General features: G+C 39.0%; 1 protein-coding gene across 2 annotated transcripts in view; it reads right to left on the reverse strand.

The window, feature by feature from the left end:
- Nucleotides 1–2,923: 2,923 nt before the first annotated feature.
- LOC307028616 (AT-rich interactive domain-containing protein 3B-like) overlaps nucleotides 2,924–25,691 on the reverse strand; it is a 116,942-nt gene continuing 94,174 nt past the window's right edge. For both annotated transcript variants that reach the window (XM_079663791.1, XM_079663792.1), the window contains exons 5-9: nucleotides 18,022–18,205; nucleotides 12,562–12,806; nucleotides 9,174–9,452; nucleotides 8,015–8,107; nucleotides 2,924–6,884 (exon numbers count right to left, since the gene is read on the reverse strand). In XM_079663791.1, coding sequence (XP_079519917.1) covers nucleotides 6,724–6,884; nucleotides 8,015–8,107; nucleotides 9,174–9,452; nucleotides 12,562–12,806; nucleotides 18,022–18,205 — 962 coding nt within the window. In that variant the 3' untranslated portion in view covers nucleotides 2,924–6,723. The remainder of the gene's footprint in view (nucleotides 6,885–8,014; nucleotides 8,108–9,173; nucleotides 9,453–12,561; nucleotides 12,807–18,021; nucleotides 18,206–25,691) is intronic.

Below are 25,691 nucleotides of genomic sequence, written 5' to 3' on the forward strand. Positions count from 1 at the left end.
ATGTACACTCTCAAATGAACCCTGAAACTCAAACAGTCGCTACCTTCCTAAGAAATAGAAGATAGAAAGATAGAACTGGTGTGTCCAGATCCATGACTGGGAAAACCAAGAAAGAGTTGATTCATTTGTAATGTGATATCTCCTGGTCATCACATTGTCATGTGATCGTGGGGAAGTTGTCACGTCATAATCCCGTGACTATTATTTGTATATCATTTATAGATATAAAAACTTCCCACAACAAGAATGACTCATTAACAAAAGGGGGACATACAAGTATTTAGTTTCTCGAGGTGCGGGGAACTTGCTGCACTTGTGAGACAGAAACGTGTGGTGACGTGTGAAAAAGTTAGGTGTTGCAAAAATATTCACACACTTGCACGTTTGTTGTAACACGTTGAAGGGGCCCTATTACATTCATTTTCAAGATGACATCAGTATGTAGTGTCTCTACTTTAAAGAGTCCTCTCCTGCTGATGTTCAGGTGTATATCAGTATGTAGTGTCTCTACTTTAAAGAGTCCTCTCCTGCTGATGTTCAGGTGTATATCAGTATGTAGTGTCTCTACTTTAAAGAGTCCTCTCCTGCTGATGTTCAGGTGTATATCAGTATGTAGTGACTCTACTTTAAAGAGTACTCTCCTGCTGATGTTCAGGTGTATATCAGTATGTAGTGTCTCTACTTTAAAGAGTCCTCTGTTGCTGATGTTCAGGTGTATATCAGTATGTAGTGTATCTACTTTAAAGAGTCCTCTCCTGCTGATGTTCAGGTGTATATCAGAATGTAGTATCTCTACTTTAAAGAGTCCTCTCCTGCTGATGTTCAGGTGTATATCAGTATGTAGTGTCTCTACTTTAAAGAGTCCTCTCCTGCTGATGTTCAGGTGTATATCAGTATGTAGTGTCTCTACTTTAAAGAGTCCTCTCCTGCTGATGTTCAGGTGTATATCAGAATGTAGTATCTCTACTTTAAAGAGTCGTCTCCTGCTGATGTTCAGGTGTATATCAGTATGTAGTGTCTCTACTTTAAAGAGTCCTGTCCTGCTGATGTTCAGGTGTATATCAGTATGTAGTGTCTCTACTTTAAAGAGTCCTCTGTTGCTGATGTTCAGGTGTATATCAGTATGTAGTGTATCTACTTTAAAGAGTCCTCTGTTGCTGATGTTCAGGTGTATATCAGAATGTAGTATCTCTACTTTAAAGAGTCCTCTCCTGCTGATGTTCAGGTGTATATCAGTATGTAGTGTCTCTACTTTAAAGAGTCCTCTCCTGCTGATGTTCAGGTGTATATCAGTATGTAGTGTCTCTACTTTAAAGAGTCCTCTGTTGCTGATGTTCAGGTGTATATCAGTATGTAGTGTCTCTACTTTAAAGAGTCCTCTCCTGCTGATGTTCAGGTGTATATCAGTATGTAGTGTCTCTACTTTAAAGAGTCCTGTCCTGCTGATGTTCAGGTGTATATCAGTATGTAGTGTCTCTACTTTAAAGAGTCCTCTGTTGCTGATGTTCAGGTGTATATCAGTATGTAGTGTATCTACTTTAAAGAGTCCTCTCCTGCTGATGTTCAGGTGTATATCAGAATGTAGTATCTCTACTTTAAAGAGTCCTCTCCTGCTGATGTTCAGGTGTATATCAGTATGTAGTGTCTCTACTTTAAAGAGTCCTCTCCTGCTGATGTTCAGGTGTATATCAGTATGTAGTGTCTCTACTTTAAAGAGTCCTCTCCTGCTGATGTTCAGGTGTATATCAGTATGTAGTGTCTCTACTTTAAAGAGTCCTCTCCTGCTGATGTTCAGGTGTATATCAGTATTTAGTGTCTCTACTTTAAAGAGTCCTCTCCTGCTGATGTTCAGGTGTATATCAGTATGTAGTGTCTCTACTTTAAAGAGTACTCTCCTGCTGATGTTCAGGTGTATATCAGTATTTAGTGTCTCTACTTTAAAGAGTCCTCTCCTGCTGATGTTCAGGTGTATATCAGTATGTAGTGTCTCTACTTTAAAGAGTTCTCTCCTGCTGATGTTCAGGTGTATATCAGTATGTAGTGTCTCTACTTTAAAGAGTCCTCTCCTGCTGATGTTCAGGTGTATATCAGTATGTAGAGTCTCTACTTTAAAGAGTCCTCTCCTGCTGATGTTCAGGTGTATATCAGTATTTAGTGTCTCTACTTTAAAGAGTCCTCTCCTGCTGATGTTCAGGTGTATATCAGTATGTAGTGTCTCTACTTTAAAGAGTTCTCTCCTGCTGATGTTCAGGTGTATATCAGTATGTAGTGTCTCTACTTTAAATAGTCCTCTCCTGCTGATGTTCAGGTGTATATCAGTATGTAGTGACTCTACTTTAAAGAGTACTCTCATGCTGATGTTCAGGTGTATATCAGTATGTATTGTCTCTACTTTAAAGAGTCCTCTCCTGCTGATGTTCAGGTGTATATCAGTATGTAGTGTCTCTACTTTAAAGAGTCCTCTCCTGCTGATGTTCAGGTGTATATCAGTATGTAGTGTCTCTACTTTAAAGAGTCCTCTCCTGCTGATGTTCAGGTGTATATCAGTATGTAGTGTCTCTACTTTAAAGAGTCCTCTCCTGCTGATGTTCAGGTGTATATCAGTATGTAGTGTCTCTACTTTAAAGAGTCCTCTCCTGCTGATGTTCAGGTGTATATCAGTATGTAGTGTCTCTACTTTAAAGAGTCCTCTCCTGCTGATGTTCAGGTGTATATCAGTATGTAGTGTCTCTACTTTAAAGAGTCCTCTCCTGCTGATGTTCAGGTGTATATCAGTATGTAGTGTCTCTACTTTAAAGAGTCCTCTCCTGCTGATGTGAGTGTGTAGGAGAGAAACTCCCAAACCTATAGAACAAACTACAGGAACCACAAAAAGCGTGATAGCGTCTCTTTAAAGGAGAAATAAAGCAAACACACATGGGAATAAGATATAAAGTAAAACTTTATCATGACATACAAGTTTAAAGCCCTGAGAACCATATCTTTATATTACTAATATGAACAAAACTGAATGTGTGAAAACCACTGGAAAAGTGCTCCTCTTAAATACAATCAGCACAAACCAGTTTTTACAAGCATTCGTTGTTTTGTCCTATTTTTTTTTGTTTGCTTTAATCAAAGAGAAAACTATAATATCAGTAATATCATTATTACCATGTCCATAATAATAATAACAGTACAAAAATATGCACAAACCCCACAGTTGAATTAATATACGGAGCATTGTACAAGCCAAAAACAACAACATAAAATTGATAAATGAGGTATTCGATAACCACTTGCATATGCGCCTGTTTTTACACAGATCAGGTTAGTTTCTTTTTTAAACAATTTAAAACTGAATCAACTCCAAAATCATCTGAGAGACAAAAGGTTCTGCAGACTTCCAACTTCACAGCTTCCTGAGTGACGAGACCTCGCCTACAGTTACTGACGACACAAATCCTAAAAACGCAAAAAATAAAATAAAATCAACGTTGCATTCGGCGAAGTGACCGCAGTTTCCGTCAGCCATCGTCCCTCAACGGAGCTTCAAATATCCAACGAAACAGTGACTGCAGCCCACTGCCCTGAGGTATTGTGGTATGACGAGGTAGGGGCGGTCTCTATTACACACACACACACACACACACACACACACACACACACACACACACACACACACACACACACACACACACACACACACACACACACACACACACACACACACACACACACACACACACACACACACACACACACACACACACACACACACACACACACACACACACACACACACACACACACACACAGCAAATCAGGTTGCAAGAGCTCGTTAAGTGAGGACAAGATAACGACCAACCGTCAAAAAGAGCTAAATGCTGATTGAAAAGGAGAAAACGTTCCATATTTCTGTTATAGATGTTCGTTAAAAGTCTTATTTCCGTAGATGTCGATTCATAAATGTCGCTAAAAGTCTTATTTCTGAGCATGAATCTCCTCCTGTGATATCATCAGAGTGGCACCTGCAGATCCTGAACTGTATTACATGTCATTGGGATACTTAACATGTTAAAACTGCAACTGCATACACAACCTGTTTACACACACACACACACACACACACACACACACACACACACACACACACACACACACACACACACACACACACACACACACACACACACACACACACACACACACACACACACACACACACACACACACACACACACACACACACACACACACACACACACACACACACACACACACACACACACACACACACACACACACACACACACACACACACACACACACACACACAAAGGCAGTGAAGCTACACTATCAAACGGTCGTTGCTGTGACTAAAGCAGATGAAACAAAGCCTGGACTTAGAAACAACAACATGTTTCAGTAACACAGCCTTAAAAAGCATCTTACTGGAAACAAAAGGTCCACCAGGACAAAAAAACTAAACATGAATAAATAGCAAAACTCACCAACAGCATGGCGTCTGATTGTATTGAAAAATAAAAACTCTCCGAAGGATTAAGCTTGAAGAGAAAGACGCTTTTGTTTAGTTAAAAACTGACCGGATCTCACCTGCAACTACGTTAAGGCAGCATCTACAGTTCCTCACCGTTTATAAAATACAGTTCTGTGTCATGCAGGGGGTTTGAAGCCAAACACCAGGAGGGTTTCCCCAAACCCTCAAACTGTGATCTGCAAACATCTGCCACCGAATGATTCAAAGAGTCTAATAAAAAGCAACAAGGCTGCCCCCCTCGGATCACTCCGGGCCAGAAGAGGTTTCTCAACGGGTAAAATGCCTCACACTCAACACAGATAAAGCTAGAAATTCATTTGTCATCCTTTGGGGGGGGGGGGGGTTTTAAAAATGCAAAGAAATTGACTTTAAAGGGAAATAATCCATCTGTTTCTGGATTACTGGGAAGTTTAATAAAGGGTCCACGCTTGGTGTTGTGTTAAAAAACAGCCAATAAATGTAAAGGGTTAAATTAAAAAAGGACTATAAACTTAAATATCTGTACACATAATCAGATTTGAGTCTAATCTCGTATTTTTTTTCATATTTTATATCAACTCATGCCGTGAAATGTCAAACAAGAGAATTTACTTCCTCGCTTTTTTCCAGAACTCAAAATCAGATTAAATGTTTTTTTTAACAGACTTTGAACTGCCTTTTTTTGGGGGGGGAGGATTGGAGGGATTGATGAAGAGGAGCGACCTTGGCTAGTCTTTGGTTTCTAGCTGTGCAATAACCAGAGGATTAGGCGGTTCAAACACACTGGTCACATGATTGTACACATGCATATGAATTCTGCGCTGAAAAGAGACGCCTCTAACGTTACATTTAAGGTTAAACCGGTCGATTGTTTTGACCCCTGCGACCTTGTTGACAATCCTTACAAATCTACACACAGCGTGTCGGCGAGGAACTCTTTTTCCTCTTTCCCTGAAAAATAAAATGCAGATATATCACTCTTTTCAGACTCGAGGAACCAAAAAAAAAACAAAAAAAAAGGAAAGCAAGCATTTAAAAACAAGTTATTACAAGTGAACACAGGAGGAGGGACGGCGAACCGCCCCCCCCCCCCCCGTCTGTTTGTCCCCAAAAAGCCAGCAGCAGCGTCGTCATTCCAGGGAGGACTTCCGAAGATTTCTGAGGTTTTCCGTGTGGCGTCAAGTCTTGTTGGCCTCGCAGCCGTTATGAGGTATGTAGTGTAGCTCTCCTTTTGAGAGAGTCTGATGAGGTATTCTTGAACATGTGCATTTCTCCAGGTATGAATCCCTTTTCTTTTGTTAAATGAACTGCTTCCTGAGAGAGTCGCCCTCCGTAAAGAGAACTGTTGTCGGATTGACATTCAGCATTTTGTGGTCAAGAGGAAGGGTACAATATGGAGGGGGGGGGGGGGGGCAACACACCTGATTTTGTTATGCAACACAAGCAGGAAAAGGTGGAGACGTTCGCTCTGCTGTGTTTGAGTTGATGCTCCCCCACGTGTGTGCGCTACATGTTTCGAGACAGTTTGTAAAGCAGTAAACTGAATTCAGTCGGATGTAGAGATCCACTGTGAGTGAGTCCGGTGGATCCTGAGGTCTGAGGTTATGAAGGTTTCTATTGAGCTGATCCACAGCAACAGTGTGTGTGTTCACACCCGAGTTGTTTGGAGGTCACAGTGGGAGTTTACCCGACTTCCCCTGACTAGGTTCAAAAACAATATAAAAATAAAGTTGATTCAGGTTAAATATACTACAGCTCCTGAGGTAAAGACACCACTGCAGGTTACTTGATTTGAGGTATTTAAAAAGAGAAAACAAAATCATTCTAAAAACACGAAATCAAAAAAAAAAAAAAAGACAACGACAAAATGGCAACAAAAACAAAAATCGTTCCTAAGATCAAACTTTTCAAGTTCAGTTGTGACGACACCTGTCAGTGGGCTTTGGCTGAGCTGACTGTGTTAAGCATGTAGGATTAGCGTGTGTGTGTGTGTGTGTGTGTGTGTGTGTGTGTGTGTTTGTAGTGTAGTGCGTGTATGTGTAAGATGCATAGCTGTGTGTTAACTGTCATAATAACGTAATCTCGTTTCTGTGTTCCTGATTGGACAGCCCGGAGGTGGACAGGTTGATGAGGTATTTGTTGTGCAAGAGTTTGTTTTTCGTCACGGTTTTTCTCATTTTACTGAATTTTCTTGCAGGCGGGAGTTATGGCGACCCGTTTGGGTGGGCCTCGGCGGAGCTAGGACCCTTAGAGGAGGAGGAGGAGACGGGGCTTAGGGTCTGAGGGATGGAGAAGCTGCTGCTGGGGCCGGCCGGGGGGGCTGACATCGGGGGGGTCAAACCGGACTTCTGGGCAAACAGGGTTCCTGTGAGGCGAGGAGAACAGTTTCAACACACAAGCTCTACAGAACACATTAAAGGTCTCCTATTAGAGGCAGATATATCAGGTCTCAGATATATCAGGTCTCAGATATATCAGGTCTCAGATATATCAGGTCTCAGATATTACAGGTCTCAGATATTACAGGTCTCAGATATATCAGGTCTCAGATATATCAGGTCTCAGATATATCAGATCTCAGATATATCAGGTCTCAGATATATCAGGTCTCAGATATATCAGGTCTCAGATATATCAGGTCTCAGATATATCAGGTCTCAGATATATCAGGTCTCAGATATATCAGGTCTCAGATATATCAGATCTCAGATATATCAGGTCTCAGATATTACAGGTCTCAGATATATCAGGTCTCAGATATATCAGGTCTCAGATATATCAGGTCTCAGATATATCAGGTCTCAGATATTACAGGTCTCAGATATATCAGGTCTCAGATATATCAAAAACAGGGGGAAACACTTTTAACACAAGGAAAGTGTTTTACAGAACATTTAGATGACATGCTCATTCACAAACATGAAGGGAAACATCATGGCGTAACCATGGAAACTCAGTGATCATTATATCATTAGCACAATATATTATTTTTGTCATTGCGCAACTTGCTAAATATCACATTTTTGAAAGAACGGTACACTTAGAGATTTCTTGCGGTCAGATTGCTGATCCCAATTAAAGCTTTTAAAATGTAAGTAAAGGGTCTGGAGACTCAATTCTTCCTCAGCTGTTCCATGGCTTGTTGTGCTGGACCATGTGTAGTTATACTGTGTTCATGTTTACATATATGTCACCTACAATACTGTATGTTCGACAGTCGTCTGGTAATTGCTCTGTTGTAAATAAGATGTTCTAATCTCAACGGGACATACCTGGTTAAATAAAAGTTAAAAATAAAATTATTTAGTTCAAAGAGAGTAAAAACGGTGGCTTTTGGTGATTTTCAATTCCACTTGAACTGGTGTTTGGTTGGGTTTCAGCAGCAAACTGAAAACAGCACACTTAAATATCTGCTTCTATATAGTAAATAATATTCTTACTATTACTATTGTTTCCACAGTATTCAACAGCATTACATACTCCTCTAATACCAACCTGAGTAGATTGTGCCATTGACCTCCACTGAGACGGTGATGCTGGCGTTCCCATTGGTCGAGATGCTCAGAGACATGTCCTGCTGCTTCTCTTCTGCACAAACAAAGGGATGTTTTAGAGCAGTGTTTCTCAAAGTGTGGTCCGTGAGTATTTTGGTGACATTTCACATTTGAAATACAAAAAGAATAAATTCAAAGTCATTCTCAAATTGTTTAAAAATGACCTGTATAGGTGGCAACAGAGACACGCAGTCAGTGAACAATGCTAAATAAATTGAACAGTGCAAATAATGAACTTGTATTTAATGTTGAATTCGTGTTAGACTATGAGACTATGAAAACCTTTGACCCTGGTCCTCACTGACCTCTGGTGGTGACGGTGGGGTTTACCTGAAGAGCTTTTATCAATCAAGATTGTTTAGGTGCAGTTGGTTAGTGTTAGATTTAACGTATTTATGTGGATATACCGCCCTCTGTCGCACTTTTAAGAATTACAACTAGTCAAACCAACACCTGAGTGAACCAGTTCTAACAGAGGAGCTTTTAATCAAGTGTCATTTATCAAACTACTTTTTGTTGGAGATATTTGCTGTACTGATGTCTGCTTTCTCTCCATCATAATGGAGTTAGATGACACTTTGATAATGGTGCTCAAAGCGCCAAAACAAAACTGTATATTTTCCAGAAGTCATGAGACTTTTTTGTGAGTAGTTTCATGTAGGAACTACTTTCTTTGCAGCGTATCACTGCGCCGAAAGGAGTGATATCTCCAGGCTAAAAACTGCATTTTTCTGCCGTTCATGCTTTAAAAAACGTTGTTAAATGGGAGACATTTCTATAACGGACAGAAAATAAAAAAAGTTTATTGGTAATTAGAACATAAGGATCTCAGATAATGAGAAACTTATAATAAAAGAAAAAGAGACTGGGCCTTTGCCCCCGATCAGACTTGCTCACACTTTGCCTGGTGAAGACACTATGATTATGGTGCTCAATCAGAATCAGAATCAGAACCAGGTCAAATTCCTCGTACGTGTCACCCTACCTGCAAGAACGGCAGAAAATAGCAGTTTTTAGCCTGGAGAAATCTCTTCTTTCGGCGCAGTGATACGCTGCAGTTTAACATTAAAACACATGTTGACCCTCCAATCCTCACTGACCTCTGGCTGTGATGTTGGGGTTTCCCAGGCGCAGGTTGAGGGGCATCTGAGAGGCCATGGCCAGCAGGTTCTGTTGGAAGGCCTGCTGCATGAGGCGCTGCTGTTCCTCCGCCATGCGCCGGGCCATCTTCCTCTCCGGACCCTCCCCCCCGCCCGGCTCCAGCTTCTCCCGCAGCTGCTCCAGAGTGGCGGCTCTCGCAAGGCCGGCGACCTGGTGGTGCCCGAGGGCCAGAGCCATGGAGGGGCGGCCCGCCAGCATGGAGGGGGGCAGGTGGTCCTCTGGAGGAGAGAGGAGAGAAGAACAATATGAGATAAGATAAGAAGTACTTTATTAATCCCAATTTGGAGATATATCTAATTGTGATTATTTCGACTGATATTGCAATTGCGATATGAATAGAATAGTATTAGATCAGGATTAGAATTTGTTTATTAATTCTGCCCGCCAGCATGGAGGGGGGCAGGTGGTCTTCTGGAGGAGAGAGAAACATGGAGGGAATACATTTAAGATCTCCTATTATACAATTTTTAGGCATAATATTATGGGTCTCAGATATATACAAATATATAAGAAACATGTCTATGAAGTGATGCTCAGACAGATCACCCATTGTAGTCTCAGACCCCTCTATTTCACTGCCTGTTACTAAAGTGATGTCTCTGGGTCCGTAGCTCATGAGGAGAAACTCAGCTAAATGCTGCCGTGATGAAATGCCATATCATGTTCCAAACCACATCAAGGATTATTTCTGAAACAGTGTGGAGCTCAAACGCTTTTTCTCTCTCTGGTTTACCACGAGGTGAGTTCCTTTTTGTTTCCTGATTTTTTACATCACACACAATTGAATTTAAATTGTCCGAGGGCGATATCTCTACAATTAAAATACTCCCAATGAATGAGTTGCACGGACTTCTTACACCACTAGCATAGAATAACTTCCCTCACTTTCAATACAAACTAAACAGATCTGATGAGTGACGTGTGCAAAAGCAGTCCCACTGGATTCAGTCAAACAGTCCTTTTTACCCCCATAAATCTGAGGGTAAAACACTCCCCACTTTACTCACACTTGGATTAGGACTACTGTTTGTTTTCTTTCTTTTCTTTGTGCTGTTTCGGATTTAGTGTCAAGCGTCTTTGAGCACTGGGAAAAGCGCTATAAAAGTTAAATGTATTATTATTAAAACCCAGACCATCCCACGAGGGTCCGGCACACATAATCACCGTCATCAACGCTCAGCTTCAAAGCTCATAAAGTGTGGGAACCATGTCATTAATGAGGAGGGGAAAAGGTGAGGGCTCTCTGCAGCCGGGGGGGAAACATGGACTCTAAAAACACCTGGATGGACTACACACACACACACACACACACACACACACACACACACACACACACACACACACACACACACACACACACACACACACACACACACACACACACACACACACACACACACACACACACACACACACACACACACACACACACACACACACACACACACACACACACACACACACACACACACACACACACACACACAGATGTGGGGGAGAGGCATGACATATTGCGAGAATGTAATACGCAAATGTAACAGCACACTCCCATACCAACATTCCCGCATACACTGCCATACTGACACACACACACACACACACACACACACACACACACACACACACACACACACACACACACACACACACACACACACACACACACACACACACACACACACACACACACACACACACACACACACACACACACACACACACACACACACACACACACACACACACACACGACAAAAAAGCAGCAGGTGCTCGGATGAAGAGTATTCTGGTCTGTCGTCAGGGACTATATATATAATGCCTTTAAATGCTTGTTAATCATGCTGATAAGAGTTTTTTAAAAAGTGCTTTTAAATCATTAAAGGGACAGTACACGCCAAAATCAGAATATATATCTTCTATTTTACCTGTAGAGGTTGTTATCAATCAAGATGGTTTCTTAGTGTTATATTTAACGTATTTATGTGGATATAACGCCCTCTGTCGCACAACTACAACTAACGTTGTCAAACCAACACCTGAGTGAACCAGGACTAACAGATGAGGTTTTTTGTTTACCCTTAAACCAAAAACTTACTTATTTTCTGTGTTATTTATCAAACTACAGTAGATAGCTTTTTGGTGGAAGTGTTGGAGATATTTGCTGTACTGATGTCTGCTTTCTCTCCAATATATTGGAGTTAGATGACACTTTGATTATGGTACTCAAAGCTTCAAAACAAAACTTAAAACAACTGTATATTTTCCAGAAATCATGAGACCTTTTTGTGAGCAGTTTCAAGTAGGAACTACTTTCTTTCCAGCGTATCACTCCGCCGAAAGTAGTGATATCTACAGGCTTCTTTGAGGAGTATAGTTTTGTAGGGAAAATAGTTCCTACTTAAAAATGCTCCCAACAAACTTAGTGAATTATTATTGTTAGTCAGTAACATTTTTTTACTTTAAATCAGATAAAAAAACAGTAAAGAAAAACAGGAAATATTAAATGTTACAGCTCTTTTGACATTAAATACTTAATAATAATAATAATGTGTTGTTCATAATGTAAATATAAAATGGTGTTTGGTGTTTTAATATCGTCTATACTTATTGATCTAGTAAAAAACATTTTTTTTTATTTAATGTCTCTTTAAAACTAAAGCCTTTTCTGTAGGAACTGTTTTTTAATTGACGTGTTTGCCCACCAGAGGGCAGTGTTCCCATTTAAACACTCCCAGCACATCTGTAACACCGGTTTAATGTGACCAGTACAGAGAGGCCTCATTATGTGGCGGACATATTTACCCAGATAAATGTAACCTCCGCAGATTTAGAGAGGGTTTCTGAACATGTCCGTCTATCTGAGAGCTGTTTACTTACAGGTTATTTAAGGCAGGGTTATTTTAGAAGGAAACCCCAACACATCATTAGTTTAGTTGTTTATATTTCATGACTAATCGTTTAGTGTTTAAAATGTCCACTTAGGTTTCTAAAAAGTCATTAAATGTGATGTTAAACAGATACAAGTTTAGTTTTTTGTAAAAAAATAAATGAATTGATCCTCTGCTTTACTTGGGTTCAGTTTAAAGCTAATACAGATGATTTACAAAGGACACATTTTTCGTTTTTCAGTCCAAAAACAAAGGTTTTAACTTAAATTTTAACAAAAAAAATACAGATTATTGCAGTTTATTTAACATTAAATACTGATTTGAGAGTCTTTATATTAGAAATGGAGGAGCATACAAGCTGTAAAACAAGTGTGATCAGTAACATTTCCGTCTCTTTAGCTGCTAGAAGTTTCTACATCCACAGCTTCATGGCTCCTACCTTTCTTCATAACGTGTCCCGGGGAGACGTGCATGCCGTTGAGCACGGCCAGGCTGCCCAGGTGCATCTTGGGAGGAGAGAGGATGTGCGGCGCGGTGCTCGGGGAGGGGGAGAAGCGGAAGAGGCTGCTGCTGTAGCTCGGACGCCGGCCTTCACGTCTGTTGCTGTCGATGGCAGCCTGAAGCTCACCTGGAGAACTGAGACCCTTCCTCTCACACTCAAACGGGTACAAGTACTTCATGTACCTGAGGAGAGAAAACACAGAGAGGAAATACATCAGATCACCAGGAAACACATCGGATCACCAGGAAACACATCAGATCACCAGGAAATACATCAGATCACCAGGAAATACATCAGATCACCAGGAATACATCAGATCACCAGAAATACATCAGATCACCAGGAAACATTCACATGGGAAGTATTAAAGGAGTATTTATGATGTTAAGGCATCAAACCTGTTAAAATATGTACTTTTATAAACTATATAAGCACATTTATGGAGGCCCATGTGTGTTTTTAAATCAATATTATGAAACACTTTTTCAAAATAGTCACTAAATATCTCAAAACATTCTGAAACTTTCTTTTGAAACATCTTATTTTGAGATACATCATTATTTTGAGATACTACTTGATGATTTGACAAGGTATTTCATTCATTTAAGATACTTGGTCACCATCTTGACCACATTTATCTTAATTAGTGATATTATTTCATGATTTCAGGTCAGGTAAATCAGGTTTGTATATCTGCCTTAAAAAAGATTCCCTTAAAGAACTGTATGATTTCAAGTTTCTTGGCAAAAACTACATTTAAAACTACAATTTCTGAGTGGAGCTTGAACGCAACATAATGTAATTCAATGGAACCTAATGTTAGATTTAGTCTTTTGTCGTTGTATATCTGTTTTTGAATATAAACATAGACATGATTTTAAGTGACTAAGTGATTATTTTGAGATACTACTTAATTGTTTTAATTTTATTAAAGATACTTAAATAAACGATGTGTTTTTGGATATTTGTGAAGCTAGGTCCACGAGTGTTTTTTTATTGGTTAAATGGTCCTTGGTACGAAAAAGTTTGAGAAACACTGCTCTAAAGTAACAGACAGAGAATCAGCACATTATAAACAGGGCTGAAACAGAGGGGATTATGGGTAATGCTGCAATGATCTGTTTGGTGTTTGGAGGCAAACACATCAGAGACATGTTTTTTTATATGTCTGAGACCTATAATATAATGATGAGAAACAGTATGATAGGGGACCTTTAATTTAAGTGCAGCTCTGATATAAGATGCTGTTTCCTGATGGTAATTTATTTATTTATTCATTTGGTTTCATGGTGAAAGATTACCGTTTCTCCTTGAGGTGCAAAATACGTCTGAGAGTTTTTACAAGTAGTTTACTAACGGAGGAGTACAACCACATATCTTTAGATTGTTAAAGCGTGGATACATTGCTTCATTGTCAATGTAAAGATTTCCTTTTGAATTAAAATAATTTCCTACTACAAAGGACAGTCTTTCATTTAATCCCAGCATGCAACATAATTATTTTACTTAATTTGACCATGTATTTATTATTTATTGCGATGATTATCCTGGCAAAAGTCATTCACAATATTATCCAAAACATCTATATAACATGGCTCTAAGACATACTAGAATCATTCAAATAATTAAAAAAACTAATATTTTTATTTCATCATAGATAGAATCTTAATTTTAAGACAAATAAACAAATATAGACATTTTTTAATTAAGGTTCTCAAAAACAATGGAGCGTGAGATGGGCCGGAGAATCGGAGCGGTACTGCGGTCGCTTTACCGCACCGTTGTGACGAAAAGGGAGCTGAGCCAGAAGGCAAAGCTCTCTGTCTACCGGGCCATTTTCCTTCCTACCCTCACCTATGGTCATGAAGGATGGGTCATGACCGAAAGAACGAGATCGCGGGTACAAGCGGCCGAGATGGGTTTTCTCCGCAGGGTGGCTGGTGTCTCCCTTTGGGATAAGGTGAGAAGTTCGGTCATCCTGGTGGGACTCGGAGTTGAACCGCTCCTCCTTGGCGTCGAAAGGAGCCAGTTGAGGTGGTTCGGGCACCTAGTTAGGATGCCACCTGGGCGCCTCCCTAGGGAGGTGTTCCAGGCACGTCCAGCTGGGAAGAGACCAAGGGGTAGACCTAGGACCAGGTGGAGGGATTATATCTCTTCGCTGGCCTGGGAGCGCCTTGGGATCCCCCAGTCAGAGCTGGTTGATGTGGCCAGGGAAAGGAACGTTTGGGGCTCTCTGCTGGAACTGATACCTCCGAGACCCGACCACGGATAAGCGGGAAAAGAGGGATGGATGGATGACTTAACAATTTCTGTATTCTTTTATTGTATTTCCCTACTTTAACTGCATTTCTAAGACAAAATGCAGTTATTGTGAGTGTTTTCTTATACTCTAATCCACAATAAATCCCCCATGGTCCCACCCCTTAGTGTTCCCTAATCCCTCACCCCTAATTATAGAAAACCCCCATTGTATAAGTGACATTTCCAAAATCAGGTTACTCCAGCAAGCCGACGGTAACCTTCTTACATGTAATATCACAGGATTTAATGAGACACCTGGCAGGACAATTGTGCAAGGACACGTTTTGTATGCTGAGTATACTTAGATTACATCACAGCTGTGGTATTTAAGAGCCAAAAAGAAAATGAACATACTGTGTTGTGCATGCTGATAATGCTGGGATGGCAGATCAATAATAGGCTAAGAGCAGCTTCCATTAGATAGAGCAACATTAAAAATACATAACGGATCATTAGTGCACCGGATAGAGAGGTGTAGAGAAGGGTTTCCATCAAGATAGCAACGGGGATTTTAGTCGCGGTTTTTCTGTGCAATCTGTCGGTCTCACCTTAGTCATAGCGAACTCTGACCTAAATCACATCAATACATCTATAGGGATCAATGGGAGCTGTGTGTGATGTAATATACACACGGATTGGATGTGAAGAGGGAAGGAAACAAACCCGCATTTGTATAAACACACAGGCACAGGTTATTATTGACATCGCGGCTTATAACCAACACACACATGAAAAAATATCCACATACTCTCACACACACATATGGGATAAGGAACGTGCTTGTTTGCAGCTGAGAAGACACACACTTGAGATTCTTTATTTAGTTCACCGTAAATTAAATTAGCGCTTACGTAAGATTAACGTTAGATGGATAGGATGCTCATTGGGTGACTACTGCAGCCAATTAAGAGAATTTCATTGGTTGTTCTGTGGCATAAACAGTGAAAAGGTAGCATTGTGACTAAAACGATAACAATAAACTTTAATATACGTTATTTGTTAATACTGTTTGCTCCCTGATGGATATAATTCACTTTTTGATATATCTTTGTAAACATCTGCCTTAAACTACTGTATCTTTTCAAGTAGATTAGAGAAAACTAAAAGGGCTTAAATGTGTCCAAATAATGATAAGGGTTTTATTTACCTCTGCTCAAAACTCATTTTTACTGAGAACTCATCATTATGAAGGAACTTAATGTTACATATTATACTTCATATATTTTATGTTTTGGAGTGTCCTATTCTTATTACATTTCCGTTTTTGTTGTTCATTTTTTAACATTTCATTTAATTTTATAATGTTTTCATTGCATTTCTATATATGCTTCTTTTATACAATTTAATTCCTCTTACTGTGTACAGGTATGTAGCATCATACACCAAAACTAATTCATTGAATGCGTAAACTATCTTGGAAATAAAGCAGACTCTGGTTCTGTTAGCTAAGGCTGCTAACAGCTAACAGCTAATGGCTGACAGCTAACAGCTAATGGCTGACAGCTAACAGCTAATGGCTGACAGCTAACAGCTAACAGCTAACAGCTAATGGCTGACAGCTAACAGCTAACAGCTAATAGCTGACATCTAACAGCTAATGGCTGACAGCTAACAGCTAACAGCTAATGGCCGACAGCTAACAGCTAACAGCTAACAGCTAATGGCGGACAGCTAACAGCTAATGGCTGACAGCTAACAGCTAACAGCTAACAGCTAACAGCTAACAGCTAACAGCTAATGGCTGACAGCTAACAGCTAACAGCTAATGGCTGACAGCTAACAGCTAATGGCTGACAGCTAACAGCTAATGGCTGACAGCTAACAGCTAACAGCTAATGGCTGACAGCTAACAGCTAACAGCTAATGGCTGACAGCTAACAGCTAACAGCTAATGGCTGACAGCTAACAGCTAACAGCTAATGGCTGACAGCTAACAGCTAACAGCTAACAGCTAATGGCTGACAGCTAAAAGCTAGCATTAAGTAGCTTTCTCCTGCTGGTTTTATCTTTGATTTGTTGTTCACGATGTAGCATTACAAGGGAAAAACACTGCATATCGTTACTGGCTCGGCCCTGATGGTATCTTGTGAACTGTAGTATTGTCCCGTTTTCAGATTTAGCATCGACCTGGTACTGGTAAATTCTAAAGGCTATTTGCTTCTTTTTTTATAGCTAACAGCTAGCATTAGATAGCTTTCTCCTGCTGGTTTTATCAAGGATTTGGTGTTCACGCTGTAACTTTACGAGGGAAACCAGGACATATCATTAGTGAGTTTACTACATTAGCCTCGTCCCTGACTGTACCGTCACGTTTTCAGATTTGTAGCATCGACTTGGTACCTAATCATCAGTTTTTGTGACTCGAAATCTTGCTGAGTATATTTGTCTGATATCTAGTCAGAATATATCTTCACACCTGATATAAAACATAATAACTTCAGGAGTAACTGCAGTGAGATATCGGGTTTTGTTTTTAGACAATGCCTCATCTTGTTGAATCAAATAATCTTATTTTGAGTTGTATCTCAGATTTTGTTACATATTTATTAGAAAATCACCAACTAACATCATAAAACAGAAAACCTTTGTGCATTTTTGCAGCTTATATTGTAAACAACATTTCATGATTCTGGTCAAATATAGTTCAACATTTGTTCTCCCAGCTAATTATAAAATCTGATTTATCTAAATATCCCTTCTTCAAGAAATCGTACCAAGCTAATTTTCACTTGTACTTATTTCAAGTGAAAACAGATTGTTTTCATTATTGTTTAAATTGTTTTTGGAGCAGCATTTTTTCCAGCGTACCCACTAGCTAACAGCTAGCATCAAGTATCTTTCTCCTGTAGGTTTTATCAAGGATTTGGTGTTCACGCTGTAGCTCTACCAGGGAAACCAGGACATATCATTGGTGAGTTAATTAGGAGTGCATTAGCCTCGGCCCTGACGGTAGTACCGGCACGTTTTCAGATTTTAGCATCGACCTGGTACCTATTCATCTGTTAAACCACTGAATTTCCCCTGGGTGATTAATAAAGGTCCATCTTATCTGATCTGATCTTTTTCGTACATCCCTGTGACCCTCTGAATACTCACTGTGTGCGCAGGGTGAAGGCAGCGCTGGTGATGGAGGTCGGCAGGTTGAGGCCCTTTGTGATTTCCCTCCAGATCTTCTTGTTGATCACCTCCACCAGGCCTCCCTTCTCCGTCACCAGCTTGTACAACATGTACAGATCCAGGACCTGCTTGGCCATAATTGGGATGCGATTGACCGGGGTTCCTATGGAAGAGCGGAAAAACCATCAATTAAATCAATAGGGCATATAAATCATACAGCTGAATCGCAATAGCTTCGAGGCGCACCATGAATGCATTGCAAAGTGCATTTGTGTATCACGTGTGCATGCATTTTTAAAACGAGACAATCCCAAAGGGAATGGAGCCCATAATGCTGACGATTCCTCAGACATAATGGCACCTAACACAGAAAATACATTTAAAGCCGCTGCTGTAGAAATGACCAGGCAGGATGAAATCTAAATTATGCATTCATTCCTCCACCAGCCATCATTTTAAAACGTCTAGCTCAGCCACATCATGGACTCTATGCATTACATTAATGCACACACATTGCTTTTTGTATTACTGCACATATCCTTCTATTATTATTAGTAATATTATTAATAATGTTCAATAAATAACATGCAATTACGTAACTACCACTACGGTTTTTGCACTATTAAATACTGTTAATATTTACATTAATGATATGACCGTCGATGTTTCCTGTGTTTTCAATTACTCTTTTTACGGCGCTGTTAGTGCACAGTCTTATTAATATTGTGCTGCTGTGTTTATTGTGTTTTTGTAACTCTGGCAAAACAATTTCCTTCGGGATGAATCAAGTCTTTTCTTATCTTGTATTTTATTCCATTCTATTTCAATGTAAACACTGCTATATTTTATTTTACTATATTTTTTACAATGTTTTCTTAAAATAGTTCTCTATCTTTGTTTTTAATTCCTATCTTACTTTTATGAATGCACAACGACACCAAGTCAAATCCCTCGTACGTGTCAACCTACCCGCTTTAACCTTTATTAGAATTATGGCATTTTTATTACTATTATATTTTTATTTTTATTTCTATTGTACCTATATGTTCAAATTGTTGCATTGACTCAGTCGTCTTGTGTCTTATCTGTCTGAGAGAAACCATTATTCATCATCATACCTTTAACCTCCTTGTGTCTACTAACCAGATCACATGTTATATTTTGCTGCATGTACCTTTTAAAGTTCTTAACAAATAATCTGAGGGGAATTTATTTTTGTTTGTTTTGAACTTGCGATGTGTCATTTTGTAAAAGCACTTTGAGCTGCATGTGTTGTCTGAAAAGTGCTGTTTAAATAAAGCTTTATAATTATGAATAAACCTGTTGTGATGAAAACATGCTGTCAGGATGCTGCTACAGTAAAGCCCCCTGTTGACGGCACGTCAGTTACATTTGGCTTGAAAACATATTAGCCCAGTTAAGGCAATCTGGCTTGACCCGGAAAAAGGGATTCGCAAAGCGGCTCTGGACTTTTGATACCGATGCATTAATCTTGTCAACAGCTTATCTGCAGTGAGGCTTGCAGGGAGGTGGGGGGGCAACGACGAAAACAAGGAGGAGGAGGGGCTGCAACTAATAAAAAAGTGTGCAACAGAGTAAGCATGGAGAGGGAGGAGGGGAGTGGGGAGATTTCAATTATTACGTTTGTTTAAAAGTGCTGGAATGATTTCTTGATAGAAAAATAGTAAGATTTTTTTTTATATGTGCTTAGTACTTTCTGACACTTTTAAGATTAACAGATACAATTAGAATCCTCTTGGGAGATTAATCGACAATAATAAACCTTATTAGAGGCAGTACTAGCAGAGGTAGGAAGTAGTGGAGTACAAATACTTTGTTACTGTACTACATTTTTCTGGTATCAGTACTTTACTCCACTACTTATTTTCTGACGACTTTTTACTTTCTACTTCTCACATGTTGAACGCAAATACCTGTACTTTCTACTTCTCACATGTTGAACACAAATACCTGTACTTTCTACTTCTTACATGTTGAACCCAAATACCTGTACTTTCTACTTCTTACATGTTGAACCCAAATACCTGTACTTTCTACTTCTTACACGTTGAACACAAATACCTGTACTTTCTACTTCTTACATGTTGAACCCAAATACCTGTACTTTCTACTTCTTACATGTTGAACACAAATACCTGTACTTTCTACTTCTTACATGTTGAACTCAAATACCTGTACTTTCTACTTCTTACATGTTGAACTCAAATACCTGTACTTTCTACTTCTTACATGTTGAACACAAATACCTGTACTTTCTACTTCTTACATGTTGAACTCAAATACCTGTACTTTCTACTTCTTACATGTTGAACACAAATACCTGTACTTTCTACTTCTTACATGTTGAACCCATATACCTGTACTTTCTACTTCTTACATGTTGAACTCAAATACCTGTACTTTCTACTTCTTACATGTTGAACACAAACACCTGTACTTTCTACTTCTCACATGTTGAACCCAAATACCTGTACTTTCTACTTCTTACATGTTGAACACAAATACCTGTACTTTCTACTTCTTACATGTTGAACTCAAATACCTGTACTTTCTACTTCTTACATGTTGAACACAAATACCTGTACTTTCTACTTCTTACATGTTGAACACAAATACCTGTACTTTCTACTTCTTACATGTTGAACACAAATACCTGTACTTTCTACTTCTTACATGTTGAACCCAAATACCTGTACTTTCTACTTCTTACATGTTGAACACAAATACCTGTACTTTCTACTTCTTACATGTTGAACTCAAATACCTGTACTTTCTACTTCTTACATGTTGAACACCAATACCTGTACTTTCTACTTCTCACATGTTGAACCCAAATACCTGTACTTTCTACTTCTCTCATTTTCCAAACAGGCTGGTTCCTTTAGTCTGAATGTGTGTTTGGTGGCGTGATCATTATTATTTAGAGTCATTGCGTGCCTATTGATTTGAACACGATCCGTGTATCCATCATTTCCTGGTCTTCTCTAAAGAAGCAATGGACGACCAATGGAAACGTTGTCATGTTGCCGTTGTTCAGCATGGAAACATTCATTAGCTAACAATGACATTATTGTTCTATTAATATAAAGGGAGGTCAGGTACTCTTTAAAACAGCTGCTAGTTATGGGTACTTTTTACTGAAGTACATTTCAAAGCCTCTTTGCTTCTACTTGAGTAAAGAAGTTTAGTCAGTACTTCTACTTTCACCAGAGTATTTTTAAACACGAGTATCTGTACTTCTACTTGGGTAAAGGATGTGTGTACTTTTGCTATCTCTGGGAGTTAGGATTGTGACGATCTGCTAATCCTCGGTCACAGATTTGTACTTTAATGCCGGACAATCCCTCGGCCTCAGACTCATTAATGACTCGGCAAAATAGCAGTTTGATCAGGCCATGAAGATTAGCCCCGACTCATTTTCTTAAGTTAGCAACATGTCTGTAAGCCATGTACAAACACATGGGCCTACATAAGGGCGCAGATCAGAGGGTGTGACTTGCTAAGAGCACTAATCAATAATTAGCTGAGGGCGGTGGAAATAGATTCATGTAAGAGTTAAGAGTCTTATGTTGTAAGATTGTGAATTGAATCAGAAATCTGTTTATGGTAGGGCTCTTTTTTAAACTTCTCTAATTATACATTTCATTTCAAAGCGCTTCATCAGGTGCTCATGAACATCTAGCATGTCACTGTTACTCGCTGAGGACATTCATGATTATTGTGAGTGTTTGTACGCCGATACACAATATATACCCCAGTTTAGATTTCAACAAAGAGGCTAGATATTGCCACTGATAGACGGTTATCCCAAACTAATTAACATGTGCATTAAAAAGTGTGTTTTGATGAAACAATGTATGTTGTAAGATTGTGAATTGATTTAGAAATCTGTTTTTTGTAGGCCTCTTTTTTAAACTTATACAATAATAAATTTGATTTCCAAGCGGTTCATCAGGTGCTCAAAAACATCAAACATGAAAGCGAGATAGAGAGCTGATACTCACTGAAGATATTATTATATATATTGTGAGTGTACGGCGATACACAATATATATCACAGTGTTTGAAAAAGAGAACATATATTGCCAGTGATAGACACTAATCCAGTGAAATATGCCGAACAAATTCGTCTTTTGATGAAAAAATAAGAAATACATTTTTTTTACTCTGTTTTTTGTGTAAAATAATAATAATAATACAATATTATATTTTTAATTGGCTCGTTTATGCGTAATAGAAAGGCTGCTAGTCTTAATTAGTTATGAAACAGGTATCAGTTTTATTGTCTTTTGTTTGTTATTCTTGGAGTATTTGGAAATATATTGCAGTAAGAAATGTTGCGTAAGAGCTAGCTAGTTTAGCATGACTTAATATCCCCTTTTGCCATCGCTTAGTTCCTCTGGCTGTTTACATATTGCACTAAATCAATACAGCTTTTCAAATATAAAAACCCATAATCTCACACACATTTCCCTCTTACCGCAGACTAGAGTAGATAAGGAAATACACACCCACTGAACTGTGTTTGAATCAAATCGAGAGAGAGAGACACCTTTTTTGATATGGGCTGTTTTGTGAAAGGTGTTGAAACTGAAGCTCTGCTCGCTGAGAGAGAACCTGTTATTATAACGCGTCATTATGGAGTTCTTTCTGCACCGGTGGGGGTTGTGAAAGCCGATGAGGCTGCGATATTGAACAATCATTGTTTGCCACAACAGTTTCCTCATTCTTCATGTTAGCGTTGCAACAATGGGATGTGAGAGGGTCGGGGGTTGCAGGTTAAAGAGAAAAGGAACCTAAAAACATTCAAACTGAGCAGAAGGCTAAAATACACGCAGGAATATAAACCTGTGAAATCCACATCATAGCTCAAACACAAAGCGTTTGATGCTACGGGCGGTTTCACGGTGTAGTCATTAGACCTGTTTTCAAACGTTGCATGTTGACGGCGCTTAATAATAAATGTTAAGCTTGTTAAAGCTGCAGGAAATGCTGCTCTGGGAAAATCTTCTGAGCCAATCAGCACTATAAGACGCCAGGACGCCGGACTGCTTTACAGATCGTTTGGATTATACACAGAGCAAGAGGAGAGGAGAGAAACTATTATATATCTGTGTTTAGTATCTGTGTTCAATAGAGATGCAATCATCAGAAACCTTTGATCAGCTGATCCTTTAGGTTATTCTTTGAATGCAGAAATGGCATAAAATACAGTTTTCAGCCTCTCCAATATGATCATTCCCTGCTTTTCTCTGATTGATATTATTGTAAAGTGCTTTTCTTAATAGTTGGAATGACAAAAACAAGATTTATTTGTTTTTGAGAAACTGATGGACATGTTTTGCTTTTCTTTTTATATATGTTTAGGGACAGAACGATTGATTTAGATAATCTTTGGCAAATAATTAATAATTAACACACCTGTTCAACATCTCCTGTATTCCCATTTAGTAATCCACAAAGTGACAATTACCCACAATCCTTTTGAAAGCAGTAGCAATTTGCAAAGTCATTTCGAGAATCAGATGTAAACAAAGGGACAAAACACAGACGGATAGAAATCTGTGTAAAAAAGAGTAACGAGCGATAATAATAATAAGATGAACATATCTATACTTAGCGAATTTGGGTATACAATTCTAACCAGTCTGACCATTCTTAAGTTTGGACTAACAAACAAGACATTTAAAAACATAACATTGTTTTTTTTCTATTTTCTGTAATTTAATAGTTGAAATGTAATGTAGAAAACATTTGGCGAGGTCATTTGAATAATGGTTAGTAGCAGGACTGATGCTTAACGTCAGGTCTGTTTTCACATTCAAGTGAAAATGACCCATAATCTTTTCAAACAAATATCATTTTTGAGAAAGGGGCGAATAGCAGTTTTCAAAGTCAATTAAATATCATTTGAAACAATAAATACAAATGTGTAAGAATCAAATATAATCAGCAATACATCAAACATCCAGATCTCTAGTAAACGGCACATTTGGGTGTAACATCCTCCTCCCCAGGTTGGTGTAGAAACAGCTAATGTTATTCTGAGGTGGATAGCAGTAAACGAAAAGTCGACGGTTCTACATCTGTGCGCAGTTCTCTAGAACCGATAAAAGCTCCAGGAATGTTTTGCTGCCGGTTATTTAATGCGGCGCCGGGACATCAATCCTGCATCAAACAATTAGTACAAGCCGAGGGTCAGAGATCAGCCAGGGGTTATTGATGTGTGAATTAAAGTGCAGGTCAGCAGGAAGCCATGTTTTCATTCAGCCGCACGCTAACAATGAGACACAACAGAGTGAGACACAACAGAGTGACAGAACAGCAGTTAGTCGGGCTTTAATTCACGCCCCTATCACCGTCTGCTGTCAAATCACCTTTTAATGTGTTCACAAGAGCACAAAGAGGGGACAACCTGACAGGATGAGTGTGTGTGGAAAGAGCTTTCGGTAACACTTTATATTAAGGTATACTTATTCACCATCAACTAGTTGTTCATTAACATATTAGAGTCAAACTACTAGCTTATTTGTGATGAACAAGACTTAGTCGGTACCCCTTCACAATAAGATACCCTTATAAAGGATTCATAAAGGGTTTATAATTAGGTTATGAATTAGGTTGTAAACACTTTATTAATCATTTAGAACCATTTATAAACCAGTTCTAACATAATTTTCATACGTCAACACAGGCTCACTATTTGGCAAGATGACTAAGCCTTATATTGGCTACTTAGCGAGAATCAACTCAGTGAACAACAGATACCAAGGATGCTGGCTGATGAAGGAGACGACGTAAGCTAGGTAGCCAATATAAGGCTTAGTCATCTTGCCAAATAGTGAGCCCACATTTATCTGTACTGCTAAGCCTTATATTGGCTACTTAGCTTACTTCGTCTCCTTCATCAGCCAGCATCCTTGGTATCTGTGGTTCACTGAGATGATTCCCCTCCCTTCCATCTTGATGTTTCTTGGCATCTCTTATGACCATTTATTTACAAGTTACTAACATTTATAACTGCCAAAAGGAAGCCTTATTGTAAAGTGTGAAACAAATCACCATTTATGAATGAGTCACTATCATTTCTAATAAGGCTTATCAGTACAGAGATAAATGTGGGCTCACTATTTGGCAAGCAGCCGGTCACAGTCGCCCTGTTTATCTCATGTCTTATAAAAGATTATTCAAGATTTATAAAGTGTTCACAACCTAATTAATTAATTAATTACAAACTATTCGTAAACCCTTTATAAGGGTACTCTTAGTGTAAAGTCGTACCGGGAGTTAGAAATACCACATTCTTTGTTATTTTGACCCAATTAACACTTGTAGTTTCATGTCTTGTTACATAAGAATAGATCATATTTGTTATTATGGTAGAATTACTATTCTTGTGGTTCTGCTGCCTTATTCGGCCCATATTGAACATATTAAGACCCAAACTCATGTACAACAACGTCCTTACTTACAATAAATCAGCACTAATTAGAGGGATATTGAGGAAAAACTCTCAACTAATGGCCGAGTAATTGTAGAATATGGTCATGTAGAATAAGGCATTAATAAGTGTTTAATACTGACTAATAAAGAGCCAATGTACTGCTAGTATGCATGTTAATTAACAA

This window comes from Notothenia rossii (genome assembly GCF_949606895.1).
Source record: "Notothenia rossii genome assembly, chromosome: 2".
In the NCBI taxonomy this organism is placed as follows: domain Eukaryota; kingdom Metazoa; phylum Chordata; class Actinopteri; order Perciformes; family Nototheniidae; genus Notothenia; species Notothenia rossii.